Source organism: Grammomys surdaster, unplaced genomic scaffold (genome assembly GCF_004785775.1).
Source record: "Grammomys surdaster isolate TR1022 unplaced genomic scaffold, NIH_TR_1.0 62, whole genome shotgun sequence".
Classification (NCBI taxonomy): Eukaryota; Metazoa; Chordata; class Mammalia; order Rodentia; family Muridae; genus Grammomys; species Grammomys surdaster.
This window is the reverse complement of record NW_021604564.1, coordinates 157,457-172,001: the sequence shown is the minus strand read 5'-3', so window position 1 is coordinate 172,001 and position 14,545 is coordinate 157,457. Positions and strand designations below refer to the sequence as shown.

The 14,545-nt window shown below is 51.7% G+C and overlaps 2 protein-coding genes across 2 annotated transcripts in view; one reads left to right on the top strand and one right to left on the bottom strand.

Annotated features, from left to right (window-relative positions):
* The window catches only part of Stap2 (signal transducing adaptor family member 2), an 8,278-nt gene extending 7,228 nt beyond the window's left edge, over window positions 1-1,050 (top strand). The window contains exons 10-13 of the mRNA XM_028761557.1: window positions 183-347; window positions 428-520; window positions 589-663; window positions 762-1,050. Coding sequence (XP_028617390.1) covers window positions 183-347; window positions 428-520; window positions 589-663; window positions 762-826 — 398 coding nt within the window. The 3' untranslated portion in view covers window positions 827-1,050. The remainder of the gene's footprint in view (window positions 1-182; window positions 348-427; window positions 521-588; window positions 664-761) is intronic.
* A 186-nt stretch (window positions 1,051-1,236) lies between these two features.
* Window positions 1,237-11,008, bottom strand: Fsd1 (fibronectin type III and SPRY domain containing 1). The gene is made up of 13 exons (XM_028763980.1): window positions 10,866-11,008; window positions 9,698-9,793; window positions 9,281-9,412; window positions 8,753-8,854; window positions 7,526-7,548; window positions 7,222-7,343; window positions 6,405-6,614; window positions 4,113-4,211; window positions 2,606-2,765; window positions 2,200-2,279; window positions 1,789-2,040; window positions 1,603-1,691; window positions 1,237-1,472 (listed from the first exon to the last, which is right to left on the bottom strand). Exons 1-13 carry the CDS (start codon window positions 10,878-10,880, stop codon window positions 1,362-1,364), a joined length of 1,491 nt encoding a protein of 496 aa, XP_028619813.1. The 5' UTR covers window positions 10,881-11,008; the 3' UTR covers window positions 1,237-1,361.
* Window positions 11,009-14,545: the final 3,537 nt, after the last annotated feature.

Sequence of the window (14,545 nt, the reverse complement as noted above, 5' to 3'; positions counted from 1 at the left end):
ACATATACATATACATATACATATACATATACATATACATATACATATACATATACATGCGTACCTGTCTACACCTGCAGACACATTGTGTTTGGCAGGTGGGCACACTTGTTTATCTCAGCAGGTACTCCCTAAGGGGTTTATATCACATAGGCTTTGACAGTGTCTCTGTTTCCCATCAGGCCATGCCCTCCATGGTAATGTCCCAAAGCCACTCCCACCTGTACCTGTGTCTGTGTCCAGCCAGGAAGACAAGTTGCCTCCCCTGCCTCAGTTACCAGACCAGGATGAGAACTATGTGACTCCCATTGAAGAGTCCCCAGCAGCTGAATACATGAATCAGGACGGTAAGCCCACGTTAGACTGCAGACACTGGAGTTGGGTCAAATGGGTATTACCCTGTGACATCTCTCTCCTGTCCATGCAGTGTCTCTCTCCAGTCAGGCAGTCCCCTTGAAGCTCAAGAAGCCGGCAAGGCTCCCAGCCAAACCCCCAAAGCCAGCGGTGTTGCCTAAGCCAGGTAGGGCCCTCTCCCCTCTATCCCTCTCAGTGACACTGGCCTTGGACCTCATCTGCATCTGTCTGCAGATCTCAAAGCCATTAACAGCATCTGGACTAGGAAGCTAGGTGGAACCTCACCACAGGCTCCCTCCCTTGGGACAAGTAAGGAGGCTTTGGGGGCTTGGATGCATGGTGGGGAGGCCTAGGGTTTGGGGCACAGCGCAGGGTACCCTAGCTAAGTCTGGGCTCCCACCCACCAGGACTTGGGGATATTACTGCTGAGCTGGAAGAGAAACTACAGAAGAGGAGGGCACTGGAACACTGATCCAGTCTCCCAGGGACCAGTGGACTATCTCTGGGTACAATACTCTGCCACCAGCTCTGTCCTTACTCAGGGGACAGAACACAGCCATCTTGTTGCAAAATGTTCTCCCAAAAGTAAATTCTTCCTGGGAATTTTGGGACTACCCTGAACTGTATAGTGAGTTCCACAGTAGCCTGGACTACAGAGTGAGACCTTGTTTAATAAAGCCAAAATCCAAACCAAAATGCCATGTGACCGTAGGTTTGTGTCTAGTATGGCATCTGAGATTAGGGGTGAGGGGCTTGTCAGGTGTTGCCCCCAAGTTGGCAATTTGGACACCTGTCCACAAGGAATGCCTGTCTTTCAGCTAAGAAATGCAAGGTCTGGGCCACCTATGTGCCTTGTTCCTAAGAGACAGCGCAGTAGGGAGGCCAGTGTTTTCTCTTTATTATGAAGTGAGGTGGGAAGGGAACCCTGACCCTTCCTTCCAGAGTTAAGGCTCCAAGCAGCAGAGAGGAGAAGCTGAGCTGAAGTCCCAGCTGGCAGGTGGCCTGGCCTAGGTGAGGCTGGTATTGGAACTGCTGGTAGCACTGCCCCGCTTCTGCAGGCATCGCACGGCACTGGGCACCTGCAGGCCTGTGGTCACCTGAAAGCTTCCACACCACACCTGGAGAGTAGAGGACAGGAAAACTCAGCCAGGAATTGCCAAGCCCAAAGACAGGCCCAGCACGCCCCTCTCCACCAGGGCCCGCCCCTCTCCACCAGAGGCCCCCCTCCTCCTGCTGCAGCAGGCTCACGGTGAAGGCTGGAAGAAGAGGCTGTGTGAACTTGGCCTTGAAGGTGTGCAGGAGCTGTTTGGTGCGTGCATTGTAGAAAGACAGGAGGCCTGGAGTGAGGGGAGCAGGGAGACAGGGGTCAGGAGGTGGGTGAGGAACAGGGAAGGGGCCGGCCCATCAGGACCTGGGAGGGAAAAGTGATGGCACCTTGGTGGAAGTCGCAGTGCACACCCAAGCAGTCAGGCACAGGGCTGTCCAGCACTTTGACCTTGTTGGCGTGCTTGGCAGTGAAGCTGGCCTGCAGCCAGTTGTTGGCATGCAGGCACCAGGATGCAGCTGTCTTGCCCAGCTGCTCGAAGCGGCCCAGGCTGCGGTAGGCTACACCCAGGCCAAAGGCTTTGCTGTCTGGTTCAAAGCGCACCTCCCAGTAGTGCTCCCCACCGTCAATCAGCGTGTCCCCTGAAGCACAGAGATAGGGAGGGGGCAGGATGGAGCCTCACGAGTGTATGCACCTCCTGAGCGCGCCTTTGGGTCAAGCTCCTTCCCTAGGCACTCCATGTTCCTGCTCCAGCCCCGTCCCCAGCTTCCTCGTTCCTTCCCTACACCTCCCATCCTTACCCAGCACCGTGTAAGATTCAGCTGTGAACCGGTCCCGGCCCCCACGACCTGAGGACATCCTCTTGGGAGATGGAGTTCCTCTGTGGACAGCAGAAAAGCTCAGCTCAGGTTCTACCTTTCCCTGGGTTCAGCCTCCCTACTCCATTCCAGCCACTGTGAACATGCCTGACATTTTCCTCAGCTGGAAAATGCCTAACCAACTGAGCTAACTAGTCAGATGTGGCAGAAACCAACCAAAACAAAAACCTCCTGTTCATCAAAACCCTGCTCAAAATCTCCTTGCACTCATTCCTTCTTCTTCAAGGAAGTTGTTATACCCCAGGTCCCTCTCTCCACCCCAGTCCTGACCAAAGTGGCCATGGTGAGTATATCGACTACAGACTTAGGGATCAGGGAGATGGGCTACCTGGCTGGAGAGTTTACAGGGGACGCTGTTCGTCCCTTGGCCTCTTTCTCTCGAGCCTTGATATCTTGAACCTTCCCGCCCATGGCGTCCCACTCAGCGGAGAGGTCTTCCACTCGCAGGTTCTGGTGAGATGTGGACCCGTCCAGGCGGAACATGAATGCTGGGGCCAGGCAGACGAGGGGGTCACAGAGATGGGAAACCCAGATAGACACAGAGAGACGAGATGGACAGCCAGTGATCCAGGCTGGCCAGAACAGAGGACCAAGGGAAACAGACAGGAGGGGAGATGATGGGGAGACACATGACAGAAGGCTATGGGAGCTGACTGTGAGCCAGAGGGACAAGGTCAAGAGGCTGTGGCCCAAACAACTCTGGAGTCTAGAGGCATTTTCAAGCCTTCTCTGCTCTGTGCTTCCACTGATCCCAAAGAAAGAGCATGACTACACCAGGAGGGAGTTAGGCTAGACAGCAGAGGAACTTCCGAAGAGAGTATATAAAAGAATCACTGTGGGAGAAGTTTTTACAACTTATATTCTGTCCCCAACTCTATAGAGGACACAAGGAGAGACAGACAGGGAGACTACTCCATCTACATTTGCAATCCCAGCTCCCATGAGGCTGAAGCTGGAGGATTGCAACTTCTAGCCTGGGCTACATAGTGAAATGTTGTCTCTAGAAATTAAATAAACAAAAAAAAAAATTAAAGAAAGGGATGGGGATAGAGGTTGTCCACTAGTTTTCTAGTGACCCAGGTTCGATTCCCAGCACCCACACGGTGGCTCACAGTTGTGTGTCTGTAACTCCAGTTTCTGAACTGTCCTCCATGGGCACTCACACCCTAATGCACTGATACATATGTAGGCAGGAAAAATTGTAAGGTAATGATTTAAAAACCTTAACTGCAGAAGGGCTGGGTGCTAAGGTGTCCTGACTGCTATAAAACTCCCTGGATTTGTCTGTTTTCTGAGGCAGGGTTTTTCTACATATCTCTGTCCTGGAACTCACCCTGTAGATGAGGCTAGGCTTGAACTCAAGAGATCCACCTGCCTCTGCCTCTTAGGAACTGGGATTAAAGGTGTGTGGTACCACATTCAACTAACCCTGGATTCTAATTCTTAGAGTTCAAGTTAAAAACAAGCCATGCATGGTGGTAACATCTGTATCCTCAGCACTGGACATTTATAACTCTCCCAGAGATGGGGGGGGGGCTCCTCGGCACTCAGGCCAGCCAGATACACAGTGTCTGAATATCCTGATGGTGCTGTCCACATGCATGAACCCCTACATGGTCATGCATACACACACACACACACACACGATAAAATCCATGGATCACCTCATAAATAGAAGTAAAAAACCACAAAAGTTCAAGATATCCAAGAGAAGACAGCCACTGCAGACTAAGGGTGAGTTCCCCAGAAGCTGGAGTGACAAGGTCCCATTACAAGATCCAGGACACCAGGACGGGTGGGAGATATGGAGTCAGGGAGGGGTGAGAGGCAGTCACCTGGTGTCTCTAAGGTCACTGGCTCGGAGAATTCACCAGCTACCGCCTTGTTACAGGCTTTCACACGAATATTCATGTATTTCATGTCAAATTTGAGACCTAGGAGGAAAGAAGTGAGAACACAGGTGTCCCTTCTGTCTGTCAGTCTGTGTCTCATTTATTTGTTTTTATGTATATGGGTATTTTGCCCACATGTATGCTTTTGTACCACCTGTGCCTGTGCAAGCCAGAAGAGGGCATCATATCTAGTGAAGCTGGAGTTATGGGCAGTCTGAGCCACCATGTTGTGCTGGACCTGAATCTAGCTCCTCTGCAAGAGCAGCAGGTGCTCTAACCACTAGACCATCTCTCAGGCCCTTTGATTATCACTGCAGGTGGTGGGCCTGCTTCTCCTATCCTTGACCCAGGCTCCCTGCTCATAGCTCTGCATACCGTCCCCTTATTCAGGATACCAAGCCTGGCCTTATGTCAGTCTCCTGTCGTTCCTGGCTGCCATGGCAAACTTTAGTCAACACCCTGTGCTCTGATGCCTTCCAGAGCTCACATCACCAGAGAGCTCAGGTCCAGAAGACAGGCCCCATCTTACTCTTTTTTGTTTTTGAGACAGGGTCTTACTGTGCAGTCCAGGCTGGCCTCAAACTCATGGCGATCACATGCCTCTGTCACCTGCATTGCTGGGATCAAAGGCATGCACAGTGCTCCCCATTTCTGTTTTCTCCTTATATGGCAGGTCTCACATACTCCAGCAGGACCCCAAACTCTTTTTATAGTCAAGGCTGACCTTGAACTCCTGGACCTCCTGCCTCCACCTCTCCTGGCATGATGAGTGTGCACTACACTGGGGATGAAGCTCAGGGACTCCTCCCTGGTGGGTGAGCAGCACCTCGGCACCTGAGCTATGCCCCTCCCCCTTCAGTTGTTTGGTTTGGCATTGAACTGTAGCTATTCCACCAGCTGCCACCAGTGGGAAAACAGGTCCTCACTGTGCTGTGTCTGTGATTACCCAGATAAAAGGTCACAACACAACTAGAGAAGCATGAAGCAGGGACTCTGAGGTCCTATGAAAAAAAGAGAGTACGTTTGTTTTGATTTCTGTACGGAGGGGAGAGCAGTAGCTTCTGGGGCTCTGGCACTGGCTGGCATGGCCAGGTTCCCCTGCAATTAGCATGCTCATTACTAACCATGAATGAATGCTAATTACAGATAACTAGCAGGATGCTGATTATAGCCAAGATTTGAGAGTTAGGGAGGAAAATCAGGGGTTCCCAGCCTGAAAGGTTTTGTAAACTCATTAGAAACCAGTGGTTTTCGCCTCCCAGACCCTGTCCACTGTGCAATACCTAAGCTAGCTGGTACCCTCTAGTTACCCAGAACTCCCTACTGCTCACTACTGTAGGAAGGAGGCTGAAGAGATGGGTCAACTGCAGGGATGTACGACCTGAGGAAAAAGCCAGGTGTGGTACATCCAGACTGTAAACCTGAGGCAGACACAGACAGACAGACTAGCTAACCATGAGCACCAGACCACTGAGATCCTGTCTCAAAAAATAAGCCAATACTGGGAGGGAGATGGCCAATACTGACCTCTGACCTCCACACTGGCACACACATGACCAGCAGCTGGATGCAGAGCTAGCAAGATGAGATGAAGTCCTTCTCATGCCTCAGTTTCCTCTGCTCTTCACACAAGGACAAATTCATCACATCTTGTCATCTGTTCTGCTGATGGTTCTACAGGCTAACCCTACTGGCCTGCTCTCAGACCCCAGGGGCTGCAGGAAGCCAACAACACCAAAACGCTGTGGGTTGACAGGGCAATGATGCCAGGAGGGGAATGGGTGATTGGAAGAGGTCTCGCTAAGCTGAGCGGGGACTGTTCTATAAACCTGCTCACTGTGCTCGTCTACTTGCCAATGAACACCCCCTTTCTTGCTTAGGCATGCTCTCTCTACCTATAGTTGTTCACTCCCATGTTCGGGAGTGTTCCCACTCCTGCCTAGGGATGGTCCCTGACTTTTCAGGGAGTACTTCTTTAGCTGCCTGACAGTGTCCCCTGTCAGGCTGTGTTCCCCTATATACCTGTCTGTCCCTCCAAACACCAGAGAGTACTCCCCCACATGCCTGGCCATGCTTCCTCATCTGCTTGTGAGTTCTCCTCACTTAACTTGGAGTGCTCTCTTACCTGCCTGAGAGTGTCCCCTTAGCCATCTGGCAATGTTTCCCGACATGCTTATGTGTGTTCACTCACATGCCTGGCCATGCTCTCTCACTCGCTGAAGGGGTGCTCCTCACCTGTCAAGGTATGCTCAGTGTGCCGGATGCCCTCAACAACCATCCAGGGGTGGTCCTCCTTGAGGCGGGGTGGGCCCTCAAAATTGGTCCTGCGGTACTCCAGCACATAGTGGTCAATTTTGCTGTCCTCATCTGGCATGTGCCACACCAGTGTCACACAGTTGTCTGCCACGAGGGACTCTGCCAGGTCGATGATGGGGGCGCTGGGCACTGCCAAGGTCCAGGGAGAAGGGTCAACGTCTGAGTCCTAGGTACCTCGGTAGAGATCTGTGGGACTGCGGCAGAGGCTGGGACCTCATGTGGGTCCAGGCAGAGCTCTCTCTACACCTTCTTGGATTACTACCATTTGGTACTCTTCCAGATTTCCCTACCAACTAGAGGCGTGGATTTCTTTGGGACTCTTCCCCATAGCAGTCCTCCTGAAAGTGCCAGTTCCCTAGGAGGTGCAGTCCCCTTGGATCCCCAGAACAGGGCTTTCCCAGGTCATCAGAGCCAGGTGGCAATGGCCAAATTGAAGCCCCACCCACGGACATGGTACCTATAGACCCTACCCCAAGCATGGTTGGGCTTGATTAGGATACACTGCCAAGAGAGTCCTGGCCGGTTTGTGAACCTGCATTGATTAGGTCCTACTCAGACAGCAACAAGCCCACCTCTGTGTGGACGAGGCTAGACTAGATCCCACCCATGACACATACAGGCCTAACCTTGTGCAGTTGGGGCTCAGCCTGTGTGTGTGGGCAGAACTTTCTAGCTCCATCCCAGTCTCTTGTATCCCTCCCAAAGTAGTAGGGCCTGAGCCTGGTCCCCATCTCACCAGGTAAGAACTTGAGGGTCTGTAGCATCTGCCTTTCCTGTGCGAAGTCCACTATGAGGTGACTCATATTGTCGCTGACCTTGGCTTTGAGTGACAGTCGGAAGGCGGGGGCCATGGTCACGCTGCAGGGAGGGAGGTAGGAGCAAACCAATGGTGGCTTGGTGGCAGGGTGGTCAGGCTGGGACATCTGGAGCCCTGCCATGTGTTTCTGTACAGTGCACAGGGACCTGGCCTCCCCCAGTGGGTGTCCCACCTTCACACACAGGCAGGACTCTGGAATAGGGACCTGACCTCCACATCTTACCCATCTTTGATTTGCTTGGCGGCCTAGAAAAGGACAGAGCAGAAATCAAAGGTGCATGTCACCCAGATCTGTGCCACTATACAGGCAGGGAGACTGAGGCACAGCAGGTGGTATTTGGAAAAGATCTCTGCCAGAAGGCAGAAGCTGACCTGACCCCTTCCAGGCTGTGTGTCAGAGACAGACTAAGGCAGCCCTACTCCACCCTACCTCCCACTCTGTCCCCAGTGCACACGACAGGCACACTTACTTAGTTTGGTTTGTTTTGTTTCCAGGCAGGATCTCTGTGTAGCCCCAGCTGACCTAGAACTCACTGTGTAGATCAGGCTAGCTTCGAACTCAAGAGCTCTACCTGTCTCTGTCTCCTGGGTGCTGGGACTAAAGGAGTGCACCACCACTGCCTGGCTTTATTTTGTTTTTAGAATTACATTTATTTCTCTATGTGCACATGTTATGGAGGTCAGAGGACAACCTCTGGAAGTCAGTCCTCTCTTTTCAGCACAGCAGATCTGGGGACTGAACCTGGGTCATCAGGCTTGGCTGCAGGCACTTTCATCCTGTGAATTACCTCGCCAACTCCAAGCCACACATTTAACAAACCAAAATATAGATGGCCAAGCTTAATAGAAATGTCAGAAAAAATAACAAATATTTTACAGTAAAAACCCATTCTGAGTGGTGTTGACATGCTCACCACTGGGTGGCATGAAATTATACTAGGAATGAATTAATTGGGCCAACTTGTTTTGCTTTTTCTGACGGGTGTCATGTAGACCAGACTAGCTTGGAACTTACTACGTAGCTGAGGTGGGCTCTGAACTCGAGATCATTCTCCTAATTGCTGGGATGATAGGTGTGCAGCACTGCACCTGTTCTATACAGTGCTGGTGCATGAGTCTGGTGCATGTGGGGCAAGTACTCTGCTGTGCCCCAAGTCCAGCCCTTCACTCAACAGTCTGAGACATACTTACACTTCATGCTGCATGGAGGCACTATCTAAATAAAATGTCTTGGGGGCTAGTGAGAGGGCTCAGAGAGTAAAGATGCTTGCTGCCAAGCTTGATAGATCTGAGTTTGACCCACAGACTCACAAGAAGGCAAGGCAGGATTGCTGTGGACTGCATATATCCCTCCCCCAACACAAATAAATACATGTGATAAAAATGAACAAAACCAAACATGGCATATTTGACCCAGAGACCCTGGGGGGGTCCACTCATTGACACCCACCTGAGGGAAGTCCTCGCTATCTGCAGCCTGCAGGGTTTGGTTGGCTGTTTCCAGGAGTTCCTCAGAGCTCTCTAGGGCCCGTGTGCAGGCAGCTAACTGGTTCTGCGGGCAGCACAACAACAGAGACAAAACCCTCAACCACCACAAACCCAGAGTTCTGCCGCCCCCAGGACCCACAGCCCAATAGGGCTTCAGACCAGAGGAGCTGACTGGAGCCTTGAGCTGTGAGCCTGACTCGTGGCCTGGGTCACATCCAAGTCCCTCAGGCTCTCCTGATTCCACAGATGGGAATGAAGTTTGGGTACAATGTGAGAGACGCCAGCTTGGATTTGGAGAGTCCATGAGAGCCATGGGAGGTGTTTGAGGGGGAGTGTTACCCTGGTTCTGGGGGGACCAATGGGAAGGACTGGGAAACACAGGGAGGTAGTGGTGATGGAGAAGGTGTTTCAGGGAAGGGTTGGGCCCTGTCTGGGAAGGGTCAGGAGGGATCAAAGGCTCTGGAGAAAGGATATGTGTGTATAGTCACACCTGCAGCTCGTAAGTGCGGCTGGCCCTGTCCTGTTTGATCTTCATCAGCATGGATTCCTTCAGCTCCTCCAGAACCGATGTGAGGGACTGGAACTCGGCTTCCAGATCCTCCTGGACTTTGGTTGAGTTTGCCTGCATGGAAAGAGGCCACCATGAGGTTAGTGCAGTAATGCATGTTTTAGCCCCAGCCCTGGGGAGGCAGAGGCAGGGGGATCTCTTTGAGTTCCAAGCCAGCCTGCTCTACAGAGCAAGTCCTAGGCCAGCAAGGGCTGCAACAGAGAAACCCTGTCTCAAAAAAGAAAAGGCAAGGGGTATGTAGACAGGGAAACTGAGGCGTGGAGAGTCTCCAGCAGACAGAGGAGTGCCTCCTGGGCTCTCCCCTGCACCCACATCTGCACATAGGCTCAGAAGGTTCACCTCTACATTCAGCAACATCTGCTTCAGGGAGTAGATGAAGGTCTGCGTCTCCTCGTTCTTCATGGCCAGGGTAGTGATGATTTTTCTTAGTGCCTCCTGAGGGGCAGAAGAAACATGGGTAGCACGTTGCGTGAGCACTGTCTTCCAGGAATATAGGCCTGAGGTGAGGCTGTGGAATTCCCATAGTAGAGAAGGAAACTGGAGCCCACAGAGCCTCTCAGGGACAGACCGTGAGAACTGAGCTTACTTGGTTTTGATTTTGGTGTGTGTGTACCTATGTGTGTGTGCATGTGCATGCATGTGGAGGCCAGCTGTCAATGTTGGGCGTCTTCCTCTCTCATTCACTACCTATTATTTGAGCACAGTTTCTCACTAAGCCTGGTCTAGGCCAGCTGCCATAGAGCCCCAGGGATCCTCCTGTGTCTGTGTCCCTAGGACTAGGGTTACAGTGTATGTAGCTACACTAAACTAACTTCCTACGTGGATGTTGGGGACTTGAACTCAGGTCCTCACACTTGCACAGCAAACACTTTACTTACTGAGACACTGCCCCAGCTCCTTGTTGTTTAGTTTTGGAGACAGAATCTTATTGTGTAGCCCAGGCTAGCCTTGAACCCACATCTACCTCTTGCCTCTACCTCCAGAGGCTAGGACACAAGAGTGCACCACCAGCAACTCAGGCCAGTATGTGCATCTTTAAAGTTGAAGGTGAGCTGTACCGAGAGAGTAGTCTGTGCAAGGCGACTCCCAGAGTCCAACTGAGTATATAGAGAAACAAAGTTCTCCTGGGAGAAGCGTGATAGGCAGGGGTCAGCCTGGGAAGTGGATGGGGCTCACTTGGGCAGCTGGAAGGTCTTTTGTGAAGGGCCGGGCATGGAGAGGAGAATCCTCAGGGCAGGTAGATGGAGGAAGAGGGCACCAGAAGCCGGTTCCCACCCAAGGTAGTGGGGCTGGGCCCTGCGCAGCTAGGGGTGGTGATCTGTGGGGTGAGTTAGGATCCCAGGCTAGGATGCAGATGTGCTGAGTGAGGGAGGGGTGGGGGTGGGGAGAAGTAGGGGTCTGCATGGTAACCAGAGCCGCGGTGTGGGCGGCCCGTGCGGGGGAGGGGCGCTGCGGCATCACCTGGTCCCCTCCCCGTTCCCGTTCCATGCATTTCTCCGGGTCCTACCCTCTGGTCCTCCATAGTTGCAGCCCCCGGTCGCCCTGGCCCGGCCGCGTGTTCCCCTCAGCTGGTTCTCCAAACCCTTAAAGCTCCTTGGACGCAGACAGCAGCCAATTAGTCCTCCTTGCCCTCGCCGCCTCCGCCGCCGCGCCCCCTAGTCAGCGCTCCATCACCACATGTACTACGCATGCGCAAGCGACCGGCGCTGTTTGGGAAATGTAGTTGTCATCCTCCAGAGCCTGGTTATCCACTTGTGATGCTGGGAGAGAAGAGAGCATGCAGGCGGAAGTCAGGATATCTGGTTTTGGCCTCCCGTCCTGTCTTGTGATCTCGGGACTATCCCTTATTCACCTCCAAATTGATCCCAATTGCTAATCAAATTAGCACCTAGGCTGCCCCCTCACTCCCCTGTCCTACCTTAAGAGCTATCTATCCATTGATGGCTCAGATGTTTGCCACTTATTGCTTGTACAACCAACCAGAACTGAGCCATTATGGTCGCACAGTGAGACAGGCTCCTATACATCCCCCAAAGTCCCAGATTATACCTCCCATAGAAATCTTTCTACCAGCCCTTGCTCTTCAGGGCTAGACATATTTATCTACATAGTTTATCTGTTGTCAGCCTGACAAATGCTAAGGCTCAGGCTCTCAATCTGTGCGTCACAACCCCTTTAGAGTTCAATGATCTTTTCACAGGGCTCACCTAAGACCTTTGGAAAACAAAGATATTTATGTTACGATTCATAACAGTAGCACAATTACAGATATGAAGTAACAGTGAGAAAAATTTATGATTGGGGGTCACCACGATAGGAGGAACTATATTAAAGGGTCCCAGCATTAGGAAGGTTGAGGACCACTGGCCTGGGGCTTCATCAACCCCAGGGTCTTTAAACACTGCCTTTATCCAGGACAGCGTGCTCGCTCACTCCATTCAGAACAGGAAGTGCCTCCTGAGAAAGTAGGGCACGGCTGTGGTTGGGTATGAGACAACCCTCTTGGTCAACTATTACTATATTGGCCACTGACCCCTGTGTGGGGCTGAGGCTGGAGGTTGACTGTGAGAACCACTCACCACTCACAGCCCCCGCTTCTGCCTAGACCTTGGGGTGGCTATGAGAACCAGTAAGAAGCAGACTTGGCCTGGACAGGTTAAGACCACTTCATTCACACAGAGAGGTCCTAACCTTCCAGTGGGATTAAAGGTGGCGTAATTGGCTGGGGATGGCTGTATACTCACAGATCACCAGGAGTTACAGCTGTCCTTATGGTTTGACTGAAAAGAGAGTGGCTTGATTTTCCTAAAAGAGCAGGTCTCTCTATATAGCCCAAACTGGCCTGTAACTCACAGAGATTCCCTGCCTCTGCTTCCTAAGTGCTGGAATTAAAGGCATACACACCACACCAGGCACAGTGGTGGTGTTGGTGATTACCAAACTTACGAAAGTTATTACAGAATTCTGCTGACATGGCCTACCCCCATGCCTAGAACTGTAGACTACAACAAGGGAAAGACTTGAAACCCAGGAACTTAGGCAGGGGACTGCTAACATATTTCTCAGGCTGGTCTCATGCTCCATATGTAGCCAAGACTCCCTTTGAAGTTCTTTTTAAATTAGGGTTTTATTTTTTTATGTACATTGATACTTTGCCTACATGTATGTCTGTGTGAAGGCGTCAGATCTCCTAGAACTGGAATTACAGAGAGTTGTGAGTGGCCATGTACTTGCTGAGAGCTGAACCAGGTCCTCTGGAAGAGCAAACAGTACTATTTAGCACTGAGACATATCTCCAGCCCTGCCCTTAAACTCCTGATCCTCCTGCCTCGACTGTGCTGGGATGACAGGTATGCCCCACCATGTCTGTGTTATGAGGTGCTAGGGTTGGAAACCAGGCTGTGTGTGCTCTGGAAGAGTGCTCACCCCCCTGAGCCAGGGTCTCTCATCTCTCTCCATCCCTCTGTCTCACACTCTGTTCTTGCTTTTCCTCTACATCCTTTGTATACTCCTGTAGAATCTTCCAAAGAGGTTTCCATCTCCATGACCCCAGTCTCCTCGCTCACAGGTAAGCACATATTCCCTTTTGGATGTAGAGTACTTGGGGAAACTGAGGCATAGGGTGGAAGGAACTCAAACCCTTTCTCTGCAGGAACACAGGATATCTTTCTCCACCCCCAGTTTCACTTCAACGGTGGTGGGGTGGATACTGTGACAGGAAGAGAATGTGTATGTGGGGTGGCTGGGGTGACATGGGTGCAGCCTGGTGAGCCTAGGGCCTGATGGTTTAGGGATGGGGTCTCCTGGCTGGGTGTTCATCCTGCTACAGCTCTGAGGTGAGTATCTGGGGTCCCCACTTTGTGTATTCCCTCTGATTATCTAGCCCACTTCAGCTGCCTGATTCCCCATTAGAACCACCCTGAACTTCAGTCTCCTCTTCCAGACACTTGGGCCCTCATGGAGGTTGGATGCCCTTATGGAGTCTTCTGAGGAATCCAAACCATGACCTAAACACCAGCCTGCTGGGACCTGGAATTCAGCCTCTCTGGCCCTTACACTTTTTTGTTCCTTTGAGATAGGATATTGCTTTGGGTGGTGGGGGGGTTAGGTTCCCACTCTGTAGCCCAGGCTGGCTTGGAACTCAGAGATCTGCTTGCTTTTGCCACGGAAGAGTTGAAAAGTTGAAATAAATGCATTATCCACCATACTCAGCAGGTATATATATACATAAACACACACATACACACACATCTGGGTTGTTTGTGTGCATGTGAGTGCAGGTACTCCCAGAGGCAATAGGTATGGAGTCTCCTAAAGCCACTATAACCACTGAGCCATCTTTCCAGCCCCCTTCCCTCCCCTTTACTATGTGAGCTGTGCAGGGTGGTCACAGGTTTAACGGCAAGTGGCTTTACCTGCTGGTCCCTTTATTTTTCTCTTTCCTGTGTGTGTGTGTGTGTGTGTGTGTGTGTGTGTGTGTGTGTGGTGTTTGTATGTATGTGCATGCACAAAGGCCCAGCATTTACCTGGGGCATCTTCCTCAAATCCATTTCCACTAATTGTTTGAGATTTAGTCTCTCTCTGGCCTGAGGCTTGCAGATGGGGGCTGCCAGGCAGAAAGCTCATGGATCCTCCTGTCTCTGTGTCCTGGGGTACAAGCTCTGTCCTTGGCATGGGGCTCTCACATAGCTACCAGACTTGGATAGACACTCGTGTCCTCCCTAGGTGCACAAAAAGCTGTGAGCCTGAGCATACATCAGTGGCCCCTGTGGGTGAGGGTGACACAAAGTGACAATGTATCCCCTGTCCTGTGGGGTGACACAGAGGTAGCCCTGGGAGCAGCTGTGTGTGGAGTGGGAACAAGACAACAATGTTTTTTTTGCCACCTACTAATCTCCAATGGCAGCCTCAACTCTGGTGGCTGTGGGTATGGGGGACAGCTGTTCTAGTGGCCACCCTGCGGCTGAACCATGTCAGCCTCGAGGACAGTGGGACCTATGTGTGCCAGGCCACCTTGGAGATCCCCAAGCTGCAGGAGGCCAAGGACAACAGGACAAAAGTCCTGGTAGAGGCAGGTATGACTGGGGATGAAGTGATATGTGGGTTGGGAAGGTTCTAGAATCTTCAGACTCTGACTCTAAGATCCTATCTGAATATCATTGTTCACAACACACTTGTGATTCCAGT

Coding starts and splice junctions, on each gene's coding strand:
- Fsd1 (XM_028763980.1), bottom strand. Junction 9,413..9,697: donor AGATGTTGCTGAATGTAGAG/GTGAACCTTCTG, acceptor CTTTCCATGCAG/GCAAACTCAACCAAAGTCCA. Junction 8,855..9,280: donor GCCGCACTTACGAGCTGCAG/GTGTGACTATAC, acceptor TGCTGCCCGCAG/AACCAGTTAGCTGCCTGCAC.